At 41.4% G+C, this 21516-nt stretch overlaps 1 protein-coding gene across 4 annotated transcripts in view; it reads left to right on the forward strand.

The window, feature by feature from the left end:
• Positions 1-932: 932 nt before the first annotated feature.
• The window catches only part of ubr3 (ubiquitin protein ligase E3 component n-recognin 3), a 49875-nt gene continuing 29291 nt past the window's right edge, over positions 933-21516 (forward strand). For all 4 annotated transcript variants that reach the window (XM_029711103.1, XM_029711104.1, XM_029711105.1 and 1 more), the window contains exons 1-21: positions 933-2328; positions 3296-3435; positions 3815-3967; positions 4185-4346; positions 4521-4561; positions 4653-4719; positions 4829-4959; positions 5101-5329; positions 5442-5621; positions 7524-7657; positions 7793-7879; positions 7970-8035; positions 8117-8206; positions 12340-12468; positions 12568-12620; positions 16995-17128; positions 17257-17342; positions 17748-17889; positions 19452-19548; positions 20799-20943; positions 21098-21202. In XM_029711103.1, the coding sequence (XP_029566963.1) occupies positions 1895-2328; positions 3296-3435; positions 3815-3967; positions 4185-4346; positions 4521-4561; positions 4653-4719; positions 4829-4959; positions 5101-5329; positions 5442-5621; positions 7524-7657; positions 7793-7879; positions 7970-8035; positions 8117-8206; positions 12340-12468; positions 12568-12620; positions 16995-17128; positions 17257-17342; positions 17748-17889; positions 19452-19548; positions 20799-20943; positions 21098-21202 (2805 nt within the window). In that variant the 5' untranslated portion in view covers positions 933-1894. The remainder of the gene's footprint in view (positions 2329-3295; positions 3436-3814; positions 3968-4184; positions 4347-4520; positions 4562-4652; positions 4720-4828; positions 4960-5100; positions 5330-5441; positions 5622-7523; positions 7658-7792; positions 7880-7969; positions 8036-8116; positions 8207-12339; positions 12469-12567; positions 12621-16994; positions 17129-17256; positions 17343-17747; positions 17890-19451; positions 19549-20798; positions 20944-21097; positions 21203-21516) is intronic.

The following is a 21516-nucleotide window of genomic DNA, read 5'->3' on the forward strand; positions in this document are numbered from 1 at the left end:
TGATTTTTCAAAGAAATTGTCCTCTTTCCATGAATGTGTTTCTTGAACGAATACAAGATCTGCGTTGCAGTCCTTACAAAACCCAAAAAAAGTTTCTCTCTTCAACAGGTTTCGTATCCCCCTGGCATTGATTATATGGACTTCAAGTCCATATAAACAGAATAGAAAGAAAAATCCTATGCAATCTCAACTCTACCCTCTCTATAAAAAGTTGCTTCATATATGTATATCAGAAGTCTTAACTTGTAAACCATAACGCCACAATTCAAAACTAGAACGCTCAGTTTGCTGTGGGGAAGGGGCTACCTTGTAAACCTACCGGCAAAACAAATCACCCCAGTTGTATTTCTTTTCCGTCGGCGAAGAAGGCTCGGATTCCCCTGTAGTATCCACCCTTTCCTTGATGTTCTGCCATTTGGATGAGAGGCCACAACTTTGCTTTTGCTGCAGTCAGGTCCTCACCGAATCTAAATTATCTCTTTCAGAAAGGCGCTTTCCTTTGCTTTCTTCCAAACGGCATCTCTCGCTGTGCGAAAAGCAAACTGGATGATGATCGAGCGGCTGCCGAAGGCATCTTGTTTCATCCCAATGCGATGAGCGACATCCACAGCCATATATCAATCGGGGATGTCCGGTGCCACACGGTTACAAATGTCTCTTACTATGCGCTTCACATTCTCACCCTGGTCCTCCGGGACGCCATAAAGCTGTAGCCCCCACCTTCCGATAAGCGTTCTTGCATGTCGGCGATGGTCTTCTCCTGTGGAGTGCATTTATCATAAGTAGCAGTGTTTGCAAGTTTAAGCTATTCGATACTCTCGTATGCATGATTCAGAGGTCAATGATTTTTTTGTGTTTTCGCTTATCATTTTCTCGTGACCATCGGCTCTTTCGTTTATCTTTGCAGAGACAGAATCGATTTTGTTGACCTGTAGTTCCCGCAAAGACAATTATGTGTATTTTGGGGTGCGGGACTATTGACTGGATTTTCAGAATCAACTGAATGTCCAAATTCCTAAATTTCTTCTCCGGGGTAGTCGGGTGGCGTTTTTTCTCCGGTGTATGAGTGGTCAGCTAGCAACTGCCGTCTCCTCCCTTTGCTCTTTCGAACATTTTTTTTTCTTCCATTTTGCCAAGTTTCAGATCAAATTAGCAGTCTACTGAGCGTTGTTCTCTATTGTGTTTACTATAAGCCAAGTTTTGTTACATTTAAGTACATTTGAGAGGGGTTAAGGTTACTCGGAACAAGCAAAAATTCTCGTCTGCACTCGGTAGCTGCTGCCTGTAAATGGAATCCCATAGGTTTTATTGTTTTACCTTCTGCTGACCAAGTTTGAGCTGGACTTTTAGCAACAAAAGCAGCAACTCACAGCACACCCATCGTCAGAGCCACGGGGAGCATGTTGAGACAGAGTAACACTTCCGCATTAGTGGCGTCTCAATGAAAACAATCCGAAGTGAAACGGACGTTACGAAAAACTGTACCACTATGAACGTCGAGTTTTTGCAATACAAGATATGCATAACATTTTCGTATTCTATACTTAGTCCACTAGTTACTGCCACCATTAAGAGTGTGTTGTTATTGGAAGCACTGGAATCTTCTCTAGTAGGATTACTGTAATCGTGGGTTCTGACATTGTCACGGTTGATCAGCTGCCTACGGGACAGCAGTAGCCGAGACTACGACACAGTTAGTCACTTGCCAAACTTGGTGCTGATTAGCAATGAAGTCGCAGGCCAATGTGGTTGATTGACTCCTATGGGACCAACTGAACACTATAGACGCTGAACACAACTCAACACAATGATATTATCGAAATGTATCGCGAGAAATCACGAGAACGTACCAACAAGACAACAAAAATAAATTTGTGGAAAACAAGCAGAGTGAATGATGGCGGCGTCGCTGGTACGCCGGGACAAGAAATCTACTGCTGCCCATTTAAAGGCAGATCTTAATTGGACTGACAACAGCTCTGGTGTCCGACAACTTCAAGAACTACTTGATTGTGTTCTTAATCCAGAAAAGCCAGCGGCAGACACAGAAGCCCTTGACTGGTGTAAATGTCTAATAGCAGGAGGAGAAGGTTTCGAAGAGTTCTGCAAAATGGTCCGGTCCTATGACAACGCTACTTTATGTGGCTTGGTTTGGACAGCCAATTTTGTGGCATACCGCTGTCGGACCTGTGGCATTTCTCCTTGCATGTCACTTTGTGCAGAATGTTTTAATAACGGCGATCACACAGGCCATGATTTCAACATGTTCAGGAGCCAGGCTGGTGGGGCCTGTGACTGTGGAGACAGTAATGTCATGCGAGAGACTGGGTAAGTCTTTAGGATAGCTAGCTGGCTGATAGCTAGCTAGCTAACTAGATTGTAAGTGACAATTTCTAATTAATTGACGAGGCTTAATACGTGGCATTATTTGACTGCAACTGACATTACAATTTCCCCCCCCCCCCATGTTTAATAATGTGGTATGGCGAGCTAACTACGTTGGCTAACTAACTAGGCTGTTAATGAGGATGGCTAGCTTGCGGGCTAACAGCTAGCTAGCAAAGTTCTACTTGGGAGTGTCAATTTGTAAAATATGTAACAGTGCGGTTTTGAAAGGTCCCTGACTTTTTATAATTGTACTGACATGTATGTTGTCACTGAGCGTGCCATTGTTGTGCTTGATAAACCATTCACTATTAGATTTAACTACACAACGTAAGGAAAAGTGCTGTCTTTATGGGGCACTAGTTATAGTAATTTGGCTAACTAACAGAACATAAGAGGATAGACGCAACCCCAGCAATCTAGCCAAGTGCACAGCGTTTAGAACAATCGCTCTGAACCAGACGGCTGTTTTTCCTGTTGTAGGGTAGATTACTCCCGAACTGACCCCTTTTGTGAAAGGTTTGCATTTTATATTCCAGTAATGTAAATGCTGTACTATTGAAATTAACTAATTTCTACAAGGTTTCTAGGATAATGACACATTTTCCAAGCAGGAATAACTTAATCAGTTCTTGTTCTTGTGACATGTCATTTCTTCTGTGATCCTTAATCAACAACATTTCTGAGTTTACTTTTCTGCTGTTATTTTGTTTGATGGCATAACAGTTTGTTCAAGGCAGCCAGATATACTAGTAGCCTATATTAAAATGCACATTTTGCACTTTCAAAGGAAGATCGAATATACTGCTAGTGTTCATTAGATAGGTTGTTGAGTAATTGTTCCCAAATACTTACATTTATTTTGGGTACTTCTAAAATCAAGATGTATGCATGTGTGTTGTTCTCTCAGATTTTGCAATCGGCATCGGTTAAGAACCGGGGAGAATGTCCCCACAGTCCCCAGAGACTTACTACTGATGTCAGAGATGGTCCTGCCTCGCTTCATCATCTGTATCATACAGTACCTAAGGGATGGATACACTGAACCAGGTGAGAAAAACAGCATATCTCTGTCTACAGGATATTCCATTTTTTTATTTAACTAGGCAAGTCAGTTAAGAACAAATTCCTATTTACAATAACAGCCTAGCGGGGAACAGTGGGTTAACTGCCTTGTTCAGGAGCAGACCAACATTTTTCTTCGATCCAGCAACCTTTTGGTTACTGGCCCAACGCTCTAACCACTAGGCTACCTGCCGCCCCATGGTCTAAAAGCACCTTTCATAGCCGATTGCAAATAAACAGCCCTCAGATCAAAATATTTTGAGAAATCTTGTTCTTTTACAACTTTATCTTATGTAGGTCATTCTGCTTGTTTTCATGAGCCTATCTGACACACTTCATCACTTTTATCTTATCTTGCTCTCAGACACATCAACTGAGAGGGACCTACAGAAGGTCTTACAGCAGCTGGAACCCCAGATCTCCTTCTTAGAAGAACTTACGAAGATGGGTGGGGCAATGAGAACTGTACTGACAAAGATCCTAACGAATCAGCAAATATTCAAGGACCTGAGCATGGGTAAATATGTCTGTTTCTACTCTCTCATTCAGCCCTTGGTTGAATGTTATTCTGACCATTGGTGGGGAAAATTATCAAAAATATAGTTAATCAGTATTGCAGAACTCTACTGAAGTTGGGCTATTAATGCTTTAATACTTCACGTATGGCGTTGGTGTGATGCTAAGGAATGTCTAATTCGTTTAATAAATATGTCATGTGTAAATATGCCCTGTAGGTCAAGAGGAGAATATATATGCAAAAAAGAACTACGAGAAGTACCTGTCAGCGCTGAAGAACTCAGGCCTGGTGTCTGTGGAGGAGAAGGCCCAGTCTGGGGCTGCAGAGCCCACTCTCGGGGCTGAGGCAGGGGCTGGCGCAGGGGCTCTGGGCTTACTGGGTAAAACCTCATCCCCTCTTTAGGAGTTGGAGCTCAAAATAAGTAAAAAATAACATCTTATTTATTTATTTATTTATTATGGAAACCTAATGGAAGTAATGTTTCTCAATGACTCATTAAACAAGGGAATAATCAGCTAATAGCTGCTTTCTGTCTCTGCTCTGTTTTCCTTAGGAGCTGAAGCACCAGCCAGCCCTGATGAGTCCAATAAAGAGGTATGTGAATACGGTATCAGAATAGTTAGTCTCGCTCCTCAGTATTGAAATATAGATAGTTGTTATATTACTTCCTGTTGTCTTTTTAAAGGAGGATCAAGATGGGGGGCAATCTGTTGGACAGAGAAAGAGAGTTAAACTTAGTAGCACTGCCAAAGGTAATTCACATAACCTGCCTAACATTCTATGTAATGATGAATAATGCACAGATACTTTATGTGAAAGTCTGCATTACCATGAGACCAGTCAGTTGTGTTATTTTCTTAGATCCATCCATTATGGACTCTCTGAAACACAAATGTTTTCTGGAGGAGTTGCTGTTTTGGACAATAAAGTATGAGTTTCCTCAGAAGATGGTTACTTTTCTACTGAACATGCTGCCAGATCAAGACTACAAGGTATGTTTAATGAGGTTAAGTGTAGTGCATAGATATTCTAATTCCTAAGGTTTATGGTGTATTGGCACTGCTGCATTCTTGCTTAGAGAAGCTGTTACAACAGCAAATGCATCAAATCACCCGCTTATCATCCTTTTGTAGATCACCTTCACGAAAACATTTGTTCAACATTATGCGTTCATTATGAAGACACTGATGAAAAGCCAGGAGTCAGATACCATGTCCAACCGCATCGTGCATATCAGTGTACAGCTATTCAGCAATGAGGAGCTAGCACGTCACGTCACCGAGGAGTGTCAACTCCTAGACATCATGGTTACTGTCCTCCTCTACATGATGGAGAGTTGCCTTATCAAAAGTGAACTTCAAGGTGAGCTATGTTTGAATGGCCATACCAATGAGTGGATTGTTTCATTCATGAATCTAGTGGGCTTCTCACACTACTGAGCCTCGTGTCCTCTCCCTCTTCTCCTTGTTTTCAGATGAAGAGAACAGCCGCCATGTTGTGGTCAACTGCAGCGAGCCTCTGTTGAAGAACAACACTTACTGGCCTTTAGTTAGCGATTTTATTAATATTCTCTCACACCAAAGTGTAGCAAAACAATTCCTGGAGGACCACTCACTGCTCATGCTGTGGATGAGCTTTGTGTCCTTCTTTCAAGGTAATTCCTTGTGGATTTAAGAATATGAATAGCAGTGGTGATGCTTCAGTATTTTCCTAAGTCATTGTCCCAGGTAGAGTAGCTGGTGTGATTTGTAGTGTATTTGTTATCTATGCGAGTAATATACTATCACCTGTCTCTGTTAATATAGCTGCTTAGTCATATGATGCAATGTTAGCCCTCTGGGATTCTCTTCTATTGGTTAGTCACTGCTTTTTTTTTTTAGTTGGTCCCTATTTGCTGTAGCTAAGTAAGCATTTAAGGTCTACACCTGTTGTATTTGGCACGTGACAAATAAAATCTGATTTGATTTAAAATGGATGTTATGTCACATCCAACTTAACTTTTACACTGCCTGACCAAAAGAGAATAATGGTGCATGTCTCTATTAGAATTATAGACTGTGCAGCACTCCTACCATGTGTCTACCAAAACCCTAAAAATAACCCCTAGCCTCAGATACTGTGGACTGGAGTATCCGCTTACTGAGGAAAGGTGCATAGAGCAGAGTGCCACTATGTTATTTTATGCGTGTAGACTGCTCTGCCCTTAAGTACATTCTTACAGATTTATCTGGATGTCAACAAAGATGTTTGACAGGTTCACCTGCCTTTTGTCTTTGTGTCCCTTAAGCGTCTTTCAGTGAACAAAACCACTGTAATAATGCTTCGTGTTACGTGATGACTTTGTGAACGAAACCACTGTAATAATGCCTCGTGTTACGTGATGACTTGGTGAATGAAACCACTGTAATAATGCTTCATGTTACGTGATGACTTGGTGAATGAAACCACTGTAATAATGCTTCATGTTACGTGATGACTTGGTGAATGAAACCACTGTAATAATGCTTCATGTTACGTGATGACTTGGTGAATGAAACCACTGTAATAATGCTTCATGTTACGTGATGACTTGGTGAATGAAACCACTGTAATAATGCTTCATGTTACGTGATGACTTGGTGAAGGAAACCACTGTAATAATGCTTCATGTTACGTGATGACTTGGTGAATGAAACCACTGTAATAATGCTTCATGTTACGTGATGACTTGGTGAATGAAACCACTGTAATAATGCTTCATGTTACGTGATGACTTGGTGAATGAAACCACTGTAATAATGCTTCATGTTACGTGATGACTTGGTGAAGGAAACTACTGTAATAATGCTTCATGTTACGTGATGACTTGGTGAATGAAACCACTGTAATAATGCCTCGTGTTACGTGATGACTTGGTGAATGAAACCACTGTAATAATGCTTCATGTTACGTGATGACTTGGTGAATGAAACCACTGTAATAATGCCTCATGTTACGTGATGACTTGGTGAAGGAAACCACTGTAATAATGCCTCGTGTTACGTGATGACTTGGTGAACGAAACCACTGTAATAATGCCTCGTGTTACGTGATGACTTTGAATGAAACCACTGTAATAATGCCTCGTGTTACGTGATGACTTGGTGAACGAAACCACTGTAATAATGCCTCATGTTACGTGATGACTTGGTGAATGAAACCACTGTAATAATGCCTCGTGTTACGTGATGACTTGGTGAATGAAACCACTGTAATAATGCCTCGTGTTACTTGGTGAATGAAACCACTGTAATAATGCCTCGTGTTACGTGATGACTTGGTGAATGAAACCACTGTAATAATGCCTCGTGTTACGTGATGACTTGGTGAATGAAACCACTGTAATAATGCCTCATGTTACGTGATGACTTGGTGAATGAAACCACTGTAATAATGCTTCATGTTACGTGATGACTTGGTGAAGGAAACTACTGTAATAATGCCTCATGTTACGTGATGACTTGGTGAATGAAACCACTGTAATAATGCTTCGTGTTACGTGATGACTAACCATGAAAGCACTCCTCTGGTCCTGTAGGTATGAACTTGAATAAGCGGGAGTTGAGTGAGCACGTGGAGTTTGAGTCCCAGACGTACTATGCAGCATTTGCGGCAGAGTTGGAGGCCTGCGCACAACCAATGTGGGGTCTCCTCACACACTGCAAAGTCAAAGTGAGTCCAATATCCCTTTAATTTTTTTTATTTTTTTTATCAGTGCGGATCACGTTGTAGCTATTTGACGTTCCAGTAATATGCACGGAAACCGTTAGGAAAATGATTACACTATGAATAATTGTTTATTTGCAGGAGACACAGGAATACACCAAGACGGTGGTGCGCTACTGCTTGGAGACTCTGCAGATCTGGTTTGATGCCATTGGCTTTGTGGACGAGGTAACTCAGCAAATATGCACAACAGTCAGGATGCATTTGTAAACCAACATTTTCCTTTAGTGTTTATATCTGGTCTCTGTTTCTCTGTAGCCTGCTCCAAATCAAGTGACCTTTCACCTGCCACTGCACCGTTACTACGCCATGTTCCTAAGCAAGGTGTGGCAGATCTACAACCCTTTAAGTTCTGGTGCTTTAAGCCCTCTTTGTAGTGAGTTGACTGTGTCTATTGTTTCATAGGCAGTGAAGTGCCAGGGGCTTGACCTGGACAGTCTCCTCCCACACCAAGAGATGCTCATGAAGATCATGGTCCATCCACTCCAGATTCAGGTATTGCACCGGTACAGGCCATTACACATGTCTTTGCAATGTCTTGACAATGGCTCAAATATCAGAACAGGTTGTGTGGTGAATAGCGTCACACAATGTCTGAAAAGGAAAGGCTGATTCGTACCCGAACGGTTGTTAGTGTCTTATAAATATGATAAGGAGGATGTGACTGGCTATTTAAAGGGTTCCTATGTGACTACTCTGGAGATGACCTTAATGTGTTGTCGTGATGTGACTACCATTAATGTGATGACTGCTATTCATAGAATAATTACCTCCTACGTACATTTTTTTTCAAATTAATCATGTAACAATTAATTAGTAATTTTGGGCACCAAGGGAAAAGTTTATTTAATGAGTTACCGTTTCCTGAATTAGCTCAAGAATATATCGATATCATACCAGTCATCAATTAATCATTTCCTCATATCAGTCTCTGAACGTCGCATAATCCTTGGATATCTGCACGAACCTTAGCCTAAGTGATGAATCAGCGATACACAAATTGGCTGAATAATTTATTTACTAACTAAACAATCACAGAATTACATAAACACACACACACACACACACAGGGTATAGGTTATATTGATTACTAACATAATGCATATGAAAAGTCCCTAGTGGACTAACCCGATATGACGGCTTGTTACACAGTGGAAAGGGGGTGGGGACAGATTATGAGCGGGAGAGACAAAGAGCGTGGACTTATCGTACATACATGTGGAAGCTATGCTCTTGGGAATATGAATACTTTGCACATGAACGACCGCTCATTCCAAAATAATTGCAATGCATATACAGTTGAAGTCAGAAGTTTACATACACTTAGGTTGGAGTCATGTAACTCGTTTTTCAACCACTCCACAAATTTCTTGTTAACAAACTATAGTTTTAGCAAGTCGGTTAGGACATCTACTTTGTGCATGACACAAGTAATTTTTCCAACAATTGTTTACAGACAGATTATTTCACTTATAATTCACTATCACAATTCCAGTGGGTCAGAAGTTTACATACACTAAGTTGACTGTGCCTTTAAACAGCTTGGACAATTCCAGAAAATGTCATGGCTTTAGAAGCTTCTGATAGGCTAATTGACATAATTTGAGTGAATTGGAGGTGTACCTGTGGCTGTATTTCAAGGCCTACCTTCAAACTCAGTGCCTCTTTGCTTGACATCATGGAAAAATCAAAATAAATCATCTAAGACTTCAGAAAAAAATTGCAGACCTTCAAGTCTGGTTCATCCTTGGGAGCAATTTCCAAAAACCTGAAGGTACCACATTCATCTGTACAAACAATAGTACGCAAGTATAAACACCATGGGATCAGGAAGGAGACGCGTTCTGTCTCCTAGAGATGAACGTACTTTGGTGCGAGAAGTGCAAATCAATCCCAGAACAACAGCAAAGGACCTTGTGAAGATGCTGGAGGAAACCGGTACAAAAGTATCTATGTCCACAGTAAAACGAGTCCTATATCGACATAACCTGAAAGGCCACTCAGCAAGGAAGAAGCCACTGCTCCAAAACCGCCATAAAAAAGCCAGACTACGGTTTGCAACTGCACATGGGGACAAAGATTGTACTTTTTGGAGAAATGTCCTCTGGTCTGATGAAACAAAAATAGAACTGTTTGGAGGAAAAAGGGGAAGGCTTGCAAGCTGAAGAACACCATCCCAACCGCGAAGCACGGTGGTGGCAGCATCATGTTGTTGGGGTGCTTTGCTGCAGGAGTGCACTTCACAAAATAGATGGCATCATGAGGGGGGAAATTATGTGGATATATTGAAGCAACATCTCAAGACATCAGTCAGGAAGTTAAAGCTTGGTCGCAAATGGGTCTTCCAAATGGACAATGACCCCAAGCATACTTCCAAAGTAGTGGCAAAATGGCTTAAGGACAACAAAGTGAAGGTATTGGAGTGGCCATCACAAAGCCCTGACCTCAATCCTATAGAAAACTTGTGAGCGGAACTGAAAAAGCATGTGCGAGCAAGGAGGCCTACAAACCTGACTCAGTTACACCAGCTCTGTCAGGAGGAATGGGCTAAAATTCACCCAACTTGTGGGAAGCTTGTGGAAAGCTACCCTAAACATTTGACCCAAATTAAACAATTTAAAGGCAATGCTACACTCAATTAGTATTTGGTATGTACATTTCTGACCCACTGGGAATGTGATGAAAGAAATAAAAGCTGAAATTATTCTGACATTTCACATTCTTAAAATAAAGTGGCGATCCTAACAGACCTTAGACAGGGAATTTTTACTAGGATTGAATGTTTATACTGAGTTTAAATGTGTTCGGCTAAGGTGTATGTAAACTTCCGACTTCAACTGTATTTACGTGTGGATGTTTCTGTTGAACTCGATCCGTCTATGGGAAGTGGTTAAATGTAAGTCTCTGTTTGTCCACCAAAGGTCACAATGTCCTTGTTAGACTGGGTACATCAGGTGTGTACCACGTGGTGTTCAAAGGGATCTGTATTTCCCTATGTTCGTTAGGTACCTCTGAGGTATCTATTCTATGATGGCGAGAGGAATTTGTCCTTCCCTCTTCTTGGTCAATTGTCCGAGACTACTTTACATGCAGAGCTGCAGACTGCATGTTTTAATCTAGTCTTCACCTTTGTCACTCGTCGAGAGTTTCAGAGGGTCTTGCTATTTTCTGGTCTTGTACATTTTAACAATTTCCAGCCACGTAGCCACCGCTCCACGCTGTCTGGCCTTGTACGTTTAGTTACGAGTCCTTTTTAAGTACATTGGTCAGAAAGGCTGTGTCAACATGATGGAACCATGTCTGTGCTCATGTGGGCAGGGTTATTGAATGGCTTTTCATATAAACCTGGGCCAAGTATCTAATTTAGAAGGCTAAAATCAAATTTCTATCTTTTCAAAAGTATTCTTATACTTTAATCATAATTTTTTTTAACAACATTTAGTAGCAAACCTGATCACTAAAATGTGTACAATTTCAGAGTTAGTTATCTTGTTATACATTTTCTGCAAGGTATTTATGATCCGGTTAAGTCACAACACCCCCCCCCCCCGCCATGGGTCGGGCTATCTTTGATCCTCACCAAGGAGAGAGAGCGCTGTAGAGCTGATCCACTGTAACCTGATCATTTGGACACAGAGTCATGACAGTGTGTTCAATGTACTTTGCACAGCAGGGATGGGAAACTTTGATAGGAGTGGGGGCCACAATCTGAACTTGTCATGAGGGGCCGCAGTGGCTTGAGAGTCCACATACACACGTTCATTACCATGCATGCAGTCAGTCGGCCCTAGCTTTTTGGGGTCCCTAAGTGAAATTCTGTTGGACACCTACAACCTTGCGAGCAAAACATTTTAGCGGCTCCCCTCTTGACAACGGAGAGAATAAAAAAAGTTTTTGTTCATTTCCTGCAATTTTGCCATGGAGCATAGAGAACATGTAGCATTTGTGAAGTAAGTTTGCTGCAATAATACACATTTTGCCATGGGGCGGATAGAAACATTTGCTGGGCTGTCCACGCCACTCTCTGTAGCGCCATGCAATCGAGGGCGGTGCGGTTGCCATACCAAGCCGTGATGCAGCCAGTCAAGATGCTGTCAATGGTGCAGCTGTAGAAATGAGGGCCCATTCAAAATCTTTTCAATCTCCTTCACGACGTGTGTGTGTGTGTGTGTGTGTGTGTGTGCACCATGTTAAGTCCTTAGTGATTTGGACACCTGAGGAACTTGAAGCTCTCGACCTGCTCCACTGGGAAGAGTTTGAGGGAGAGGTTGTTGTCCTGTTGGCTGTCTCATTGTCACTGGTGATCAGGCCTAACACTGTTGTCAGCTAACTAGATTGTGTTGGAGTCGCACATTTGTGGGTGAACAGGGACTACAGAATGGGACTAAGCACACCCCTGTGGGGCCCCAGTGTTGAGGGTCAGCGTGGCTGAGCTGGTGTTGCCTACCCTCACCACCTGGGGTCGGCCCATCAGGAAGTCCCGGATCCAGTTGCAGAGGGAGGTGTCCAGTCCCAAGGGGACTATGGTGTTGAGCGCTTAGCTGTAGTCACATTCTCAAAAGGCCGCCAGTCGCCCATTCCTTGTATACAGTATGTAATTAGCATTTTATGTTTGTGTTTTCTTGTAGGCGAGCCTGTCAGAGATTCACAGTAACATGTGGGTAAGAAATGGTCTCCAGATCAAAGGACAGGCTATGACCTACGTGCAGTCTCACTTCTGCAACTCCATGATCGATCCAGACATCTTTCTGCTCCAGGTAATGACTACTTACCTACTCCTGGTGATCACAACATTATGGACTGTTATGAATGCCATATACTCCATTGTATAATTTTTCTTCCCAATCTGTCGACAGGTGTGTGCGTCAAGGCTTGATCCCGACTACTTCATCTCTTCAGTGTTCGAGAGGTATAGTCTGAGCTGTTGTAAAAGTCCTTGCAATTTGTCATTTTTCGTTGAACTTGATTGACAACTCCAGTTTTCAAAGTCAAGATGTAACAAAACAGAATTTAATAGCAGTAACTAGGGCTGTGGCGGTCATGACATTTTGTCAGCCGGTTATTGCCATGCAAATTCAAATCAAACTATTTGCCACATGCGCCGAATACAACAAGTGTAGACTTTACCGTGAAATGCTTACTTACAAGCCCTTAACCAACAGTGCAGTTCAAGAAGAAGTGTCCGGTGGCGATTTTTATGAATTGTTTAGCAGTCTAATGGCTTGGGGGTAGAAGCTGTTGAGGAGCCTTTTGGTCCTAGACTCCAATACCGCTTGCCGTGCGGTAGCAGAGAAAACGATCTATAACTTGGGTGACTGGAGTCTCTGGCAATTTTGTCCCTGACACCGCCTATTATATACAGTTGAAGTCGGAAGTTTATACACCTTAGCCAAATAGATTTAAACTCAGTTTTTCACAATTCCTGACATTTAATCCTAGTAAAAATTCCCTGTCTTAGGTCAGTTAGGATCACAACTTTATTTTAAGAATGTGAAATGTCAGAATAATAGTAGAGAGAAGGATTTATTTCAGCTTTTATTTCTTTCATCACATTCCCAGTGGGTCAGAAGTTTACATGCACTCAATTAGTATTTGGTAGCATTGCCTTTAAATTGTTTAACTTGTGTCAAATGTTTAGGGTAGCTTCCCACAATAAGTTGGGTGAATTTTGGCCCATTCCTCCTGACAGAGCTGGCGTAACTGAGTCAGGTTTCTAGGCCTCCTTGCTCGCACACGCTTTTTCAGTTCTGCCCACAAATTTTCAAAAGGATTGAGGTCAGGGCTTTGTGATGGCCAATACCTTGACTTTGTTGGCCTTAAGCCATTTTGCCACAACTTTGGAAGTATGCTTGGGGTCATTGTCCATTTTGGAAGACCCATTTGCGACCAAGCTTTAACTTCCTGACTGATGTTGCTTCAATATATCCACACAATTTTCCTCTCCTCATGATGCCATCTATTTTGTGAAGTGCACCAGTCCCTCCTGCAGCAAAGCACCCCGTGCTTCGCGGTTGGGATGGTGTTCTTCGGCTTTCAATCCTCCCCCTTTTTCCTCCAAACATAACAATGGACAAACAGTTCTATTTTTGTTTCATCAGATCAGAGGACATTTCTCCAAAAAGTACGATCTTTGTCATCATGTGCAGTTGCAAACCGTAGTTTGGCTTTTTTATGGCGGTTTTGGAGCAATGGCTTCTTCCTTGCTGAGTGGCCTTTCAGGTTATGTTGATATAGGACTCGTTTTACTGTGGATATAGATACTTTTGTACCTGTTTCCTCCAGCATCTTCACAAGGTCCTTTGCTGTTGTTCTGGGATTGATTTGCACTTTTCGCACCAAAGTACATTCATCTGTAGGAGACCGAACGCGTCTCCTTCCTGATCGGTATGACGGCTGCGTGATCCCATGGTGTTTATACTTGCGTACTGTTGTTTGTACAGATGAATGTGGTACCTTCAGGCATTTTGAAATTGCTCCAAAGGATGAACCAGACTTGTGGAGGTCAATTTTTTTTCTAAGGTTTTGGCTGATTCCTTTGGTTTTCCATGATGTCAAGCAAAGCGGCACTGAGTTTGAAAGGTTGGCCTTGAAATGCATCCACAGGTACACCTCCAATTCACTCAAATGATGTCAATTAGCCTATCAGAAGCTTCTAAAGCCATGACATTTTCTGGAATTTTCCAAGCTGTTTAAAGGCACAGTCAACTTAGTGTATGTAAACTTCTGACCCACTGGAATTGTGATACATTGAATTAATTATAAGTGAAATAATCTGTCTGTAAACAATTGTTGGAAAAATTACTTGTCATGCACAAAGTAGATGTTCTAACTGATTTACGAAAACTATAGTTTGTTAACAATTTGTGGAGTGGTTGAAAAACGAGTTTTAATGACTCCAACCTAAGTGTATGTAAACTTCTGACTTCAGCTGTAGGTCCTGGATGGCAGGAAGCTTGGCCTCAGTGATGTACTGGGCCGTTTGCACTACCCTCTGTAGCGCCTTACGGTCGGATGCCGAGCAGTTGCCATACCAGGCGGTGATGCAACCAGTCAGGATGCTCTCAATGGTGCATCCTGACCAGTTGAACGGTAATTGACCGTTAATTAGCATCTCCAAGCTGCTGATGCACGCCTTCGGAACGTCTAAGTCTATTTAATATACCCCATCACAAGAAATCCATTATTTATTTTAGGCAGGTCTAAAGAAACATTGTGATATGAATAAAATATATTTCAGAATAACCGAATGAGTCGCCCTACTGTATGTTATCTGGCTATGTGCCATGCAATAGGCTGTAAGCTAGTTCCTTTAGCTGACAAGATGATGCTTATAAGTCCTGTGCCATTATTTTGTTTTTATTGTAAGAATATTTGAATTTAGCTGAATAAAATAGAAAGGATATTTTTTCCATTCAGGAGTGAGTGTTCATTTGAAGTGGCTTTGTTGAGCGTAAAAGTGATCATTTGAAACAGGTCCTATACGCTAGATTTTAGAATTTTGAAAATTTTGATGTGACTGATACAAATCTTAATGTCTTAAATCAAAACATATATGGGTTGCATGATGCAGAATGGCCCATTTATTAAATGGGTAGGAGCAGGGGGAACAATACGTTATCTGTATGTACTCGAATAACGAATGGAGGCCACTTTCCTGCAGTTTAAACCATACCAGGTAGGCCTAAATATAGTAGCTGCTGGGATCCTCTTTTTAGTGGCAACCATCAACTTTCACACGATTGCACATAGACATGTCTGGGCTTATAAGAACACGTATTTCACTTCATGCATCAACCACTGTTTAAGGAGCATGCAGCCTGCATTCTGCTCAAACTCTGTATGCCATGGGATCTCCAACCATGTTCCTGCAGCTACCCAGTGCTTAATTTGTGAAACAAAGGGAAATCTGTTCGGGAACATCAATAAGTAACATGTTTTCACAACAAAACAATTCAACTGTTGATAGCCCCTATCTCTGTGTGCTCGAGAAAGGGGAGGAGATGGAAACGCACGGTTTTGAGATTCGGTAGTTTAAGGTGATGTCAGCCAATTACTTGGCTATTCAAAATCAAATACAAATTCACTATAATTGTAGGGTAACATGTTGACTAGACCGCTCACGCGTCTGCCATCACCCACATGTTGATTTTGTTATTTTACCTGAAATGCACAAGGTCTCCTACTCTGACGATTAATCCACAGATAAAAGGGTAAACTGAATTCGCTTCTAGTCGTCTTTCCTCCTTCAGGCTTCTTCTTTGGACTTTATATGACGGTTGGCAACCAACTTTAAGGTGCATTACCACCACCAACTGGACTGGAGTGTGGACCTCAGTTCATCTTTCAATCACCCACGTGGGTTTATGTTCCTAAAAACCAATGAGATGGGAGAGATGGCACTTATAGCATCACAAATAGAACCAAGTTCTATTTTAGCACCTGGCTATGCAGACACTCACAAGCTTTTTGGGTGCTGTGATTGCAAAATAAATGTACACATACATGTTATTCAACGCACGTGACGCAAGCGGTGTGGTCAGCATGTAACTATAAGCTGCCCTGCCCAATCAATGAACCAACGGCATTGCCTAGGCCTATATGTTCTCTCCCAACGTTTGGAGTGTAGCATAAGGTAACCAGTCCATCCAGTGTGTGTATTATAATAATAGTCCACACTCAAAGGCGATTTACTAGAATTTGTTTAATTTTGGACTGTAGGCTAGACCAGACATCTTGAATCTTAGGCTATGTATTGTATAATGGCACAATTATTTTAATTCAGTTTTTTAATTTTTTCTGGCTTGGACTCATAGCTTATGCCTATGGGTGTTCTACATGACATGTCTTAAATGCTTTGAATTAATCATCACCTTAGTGCTGTCCATTTCGTGGTTTGTCTTTGAAACAACATCCATTTTGTTTAGCTTTGAAACAACATCCACAATGGCCTTGTTTTCTTCTGTTTCAACCTGTTGTTGAACTTCTTACTTCAAATTATCACAGTGAGGTCCAAAACAAATGTAGCTTAACGGTGAGATTTAAAAAGCATGATACTGTTTTGATGGTAAATGTTTGCTTTTCGATTGTATTTGCTTTGATGTTAGGGAGACAATAGAGCCCTGAATACCAGGTCGTTAGCGAGTTGTGTACTACCAACGCATGTCCAGAGTATATACGAGGAGATGGCCGTGTCACGTGGAATTTGACTGTGGTCATGACTACCTGTGTGGTGGGAATACGGTCACCGCAACAGCTCTATCAGTAACATGTATTTCATATACAGATTCAAAGTGGTGGACCTCTTGACCATGGCCTCTGTGCACCAGAATGCAGTACTGGACGGTGAGCAGGAGAGGCCAATGCTGGAGGGAGCCTTGACGTTTCTCGTCATCTTGTCCAGTCTTCGCATTCACTTGGGTAGGTGCAGATGCATTCAGGGGAGAAGGAAATTGTACATGAACAGCAATTGGAAGATTTGGATCATCCTGACTATATTGGCGTTATCCGTAGATGCATGAATGAGTATTTCTCCCTCTCATTGATAGGCATGGCAGATGATGAGATTCTCAGAGCCGAGATGGTCTCCCAACTGTGCATGAACGACCGCACCCACAGTTCACTGTTGGACCTCGTATCCTCACTGTTTTATCAGCCTCTAATTCACAGTAGAATGAATTGAATATCCTAACCCGTGGTCGGTATTTTCTCTTTGATTCTCATTGAGTTTGTAGCTGGCTTTTTAGTCTCCGGATTTTGTAGTGTCAGTGGTTGTCAGTGGTAACTTTTTCTGAAGACCCTTGTTTGTTCCCTTGCTAGAATGTGTTTTCCCTGTTCCACAAATTGGAAAAAGCACAGATAACACCTTGTTTTCACCAGACCTTCCCCTGTTATTACATGTGAATCTGACTGGTTTAATTGATGTAAAATTGCGTCTTTTAACACACAGACAACAGTCTTTGCATTTTAAATTTTTGGGGTCACATTTACTATGCTGCACATTTGCCTAGGTGCATACTTTCTTTAAGTGAATATTCAGATTCCTGAGAATCCCAACCCCAAGAGTGGGATCGTCCCGGGAAGCTGCAGCTTTGAGGAGATGCTGTCTGCCGTGGCTGACTTCAAGGCCCCTGTGTTTGAACCTGGGGGTTCCATGCAGCAGGGCATGTACACACCTAAAGGTAAGTTGTCCCTTTTATCTCATGGCCTGGTGTGAATTTACTAGCTACAGAATGGAAGCAAATGGAACTTAACAGGGAGGGACCTCCCGGAGTTTGTCCAATGAACTCATTTTCCTTTTTTTTGTTCTTTTTTTTGCAAAACATTTTACTACAGTGCAAAAGTTTTGCTACGGTGTGTGACTAATGCTGTCCAAACGCTTTGTTGGATCATAACCAAGCGTATTGTTTTCCATTTGAACATACCGTAATTTCTGGACTATTAAGCGCACCTGAATATAAGCCGCACCCACTGAATTAAAAAATATATATATTATTTTGAACATAAATAAGCCGCACATGTCTATAAGCTGCAGGTGCCTACCGGTACATTGAAACAAATGAACTTTACACAGGCTTTAACGAAACACGGCTTGTAACAAAAAAAAAATAATTTGCAGTAAGCTTTAGTTTTTGCACTGAGTCAATTCCTCACACTGCTGTTTCCAACGTCTTATCATCGACTCATTAAGACCAAGCTCCCGTGCAGCAGCTCTATTTCCTTTTCCAACAGCCAGATCAATCGCCTTCAACTTGAAAGCTGCATCATATGCATTTCTCCGTGTCTTTGCCATGATGAGGGTGACAAAATGACTACCGTAATCAGAATGATGGGAAGTTTGAGAGCGCTCGATTTAATCTAAACAGTAAACAAAAAAGTTGTTTGACCTTAACCCGTTCTGAAATTTCATTGGTCTAATGGAAGCTTCATGCCGCCAAAAAACTGAGCACGTCACAGAATGTTAAAAAAAAAAAAAAAAAAATTGAAAGCGGGAAAAATCCATATATTAGCCGCGTCATTGTTTAAGCCGTGAGGTTCAAAGCCTGGGAGAAAAGTTGCGGCTTATAGTCCGGAATTTACGGTAATCACAGGTGCTTTTTCACCAGTCTGCCTTGAGAGGGCACTCATGCACCACAGTTGACTATAGTTCTACCCATACAGAACTAGGGACTTGCACAATTCACAAGACTAAATCAAAACAAGGTCCATCTGGAAGACTTTGTTATTGTGATGCCCTTCAGGCAGTTACATCTATACGCTTTGTCTCCCCTGTTACCAAATATAGGGCATTGCCTGCAGAGACCTGTGTATTTTCAAGTCAATGGCTCTTATAAAGCATTGTGCGTTTATGATATCAGATCAGGATTTGTCTCATTAGATGTCCTATCCTAATATCAGCCCTGTGACTTTGTAGTTTGGGCCAAAATGGCCCAATGTCCAGTTTAAATGGGTATTTCTAATGGAGACCTCACCTCCTATACGATCTGTTTTATGAGGCCATTCTCTGCTGATGTGATTCTTCTGTTGGTTGGTAGCAATCAGAACAGCGTTTAGTTTTGTCATTGGAGCCATCAGATTGTGTTTGCAACTCCACATTCACTGTCATTGCACATTCCACTTGGGTTGCAGCCTAACACCACTTTCTGATAGCTCAGTAGAAAATAAAGAATGAATTGTATGTCAGTGATTTTTTTTTTTTTTTTTTAAAGCTGGTGTTCCTAAAGGATTTCTTTCTGTTTTCCAGCGGAGGTGTGGGAGAAGGAGTTTGACCCCATCATGGTGGTTCTCAGAACAGTCTATCGTCGTGATGTCCAGTCAGCAATGGACAGATACTCAGCATTGTAAGTTAACGGTCACTAAGCTCATCGCCTCCACCTGGAAGTGAATGGTTTATTAAATTTTTTTTCAAAGCATGTGAATAGTTATGGTTTTGAATGGTTATTTATGAATACATATGTATTTCAACAGTACATTTAGTGTCTTTTTATATAGTTCTGGTTCGTTCAGTTCTACAGTTGGGATGGTAATGTTTGAACAGCCATGCCAAACTGAGTGGGTGGATGTCATGCCCTGCTGAATGTTAGAGGGTCGCTCTTCCCACCTGCCCTTGAAGAGAGTGGGTAGGCGAACAGTGAAGAGGGGGATTAGGCCAACAATGAAGAGTGGTTAGACCAACATGAAGAGGGGTTTTAGGCCAACAATGGAGGAAAGAGGGGGTTTAGGCCAATATAATGAAAAGCGGGGTTAGGCCAACATAGTGATAGGGTTGGTTCCAATTAGTTCTCTGTCGAGTAAAATCAATATTTCAAGGCAAATTGTAATAGAATTGAGGAAATCCTTCCCTTGTTTAGATTTAGGTTGGATGTCTCCGAAGACAAATGTGATGGTTGGGGTGAAGGAGATAGTGTTAGGTTAATTTCCTGAAGATCTCTTTAAGATGTGAAGTAACTAAATGTACAGACGTGTCCTCCTGGCAGCATTTCTTCATTTGAAATAGCAGGTAAAGGGCAAGCAAAGCATACATGGGTAATGGATTTAAGTGCTTTTCTTCCTCTATGATTTCTTCAAAACCAAATGTAGGCTATATTGAACAAAGGCAATTTAGAAATCCAAGCAATTCTATCAATGTTGAACAAGAAATACTGATTTTTGATTTCTGTTTTGGTATTTTTCAATGATCATTTCATCACGTTGAAAGAAACCATTCTGGTACGGAATGTAGTAAACCTGATGTCATGACCACACGATAGCTTATTTCCCTCTTGAAGCATATTGAAGCTGCTATTCCTCCAACTCAGTCTGTAACATCGGGCTTATGTTACTGGTTCACACTCTTTGAATATGATGGATTGCCTGTCAGCCAGGCCACGTTTTATATAACCACAATCCTGTCATGGCTAATAGTGTGACACTTTCAGCCGATTGGCTGTTCCATTGCATAGACTGAAAGATTTTGTGTGGTAAATTACTCTAGATTGTTTAGTGTCACATTATTACCTATGCGTTTGTGATGTTGAATGGATATCTATTGAATATTATTTTCAATTGACTATTACTGCATGGAATTGACCTGATTTGTTGTTGTACCCAGCTTGAAACAGTCCGGGATGCACACGACAGGGAATCCATGGCCGCCATACAAAGAGCGGACTCCTCTGCACCCATGTTACAAAGGCCTGGACAGACTGTTGCACTGCAAGACTCTTCACATTGTCATCTTCACTCTGCTGTACAAGGTCACCTTTCCGACGGCTCTCTTCATTCATATTATTCATTGCTTCATTTGTCATGCAAAGAAACACCTGTCCATCAAAATGTAATTGTTTGATATAACTGATGGTGAGATTGCCCTATGATTGAATTTGGCAGAACTATAATGTTTTGTTTTAGATCTGGCTGGATCACTCCAACATGTCTGAGCATGTTCTGTGCATGGTGCTCTACCTGATTGAGCTGGGCTTGGACAACCAGGTTCAAGAGGACAAGGAGGATGAGGTAAGATGTATACTGGCTTGATCACTATCTGACCTTTAGCCGCTCGAAGACAACTAATAATAATAATAATAATAATAATAATAATAATAATAATAAAGACATTGGTAACATGTCGAGAGTTTAGGTTCTATCTGCATTTTTGTCAAAGTTGTGTTATTGACATAGCCTTGTTATTGTCAATGTTCTACCTAATATGGTACTCTAAATGCCCCAATTCATGTTAAGTTCAAAAGAATACTACTAGATAAATATAGTTCACACTGTTTTTAAAACCAATGAAGGTTCAGAAATTTAAAACCAATTATCTCAATCAT

This window comes from Salmo trutta, chromosome 24, assembly GCF_901001165.1.
Source record: "Salmo trutta chromosome 24, fSalTru1.1, whole genome shotgun sequence".
Taxonomy (NCBI): domain Eukaryota; kingdom Metazoa; phylum Chordata; class Actinopteri; order Salmoniformes; family Salmonidae; genus Salmo; species Salmo trutta.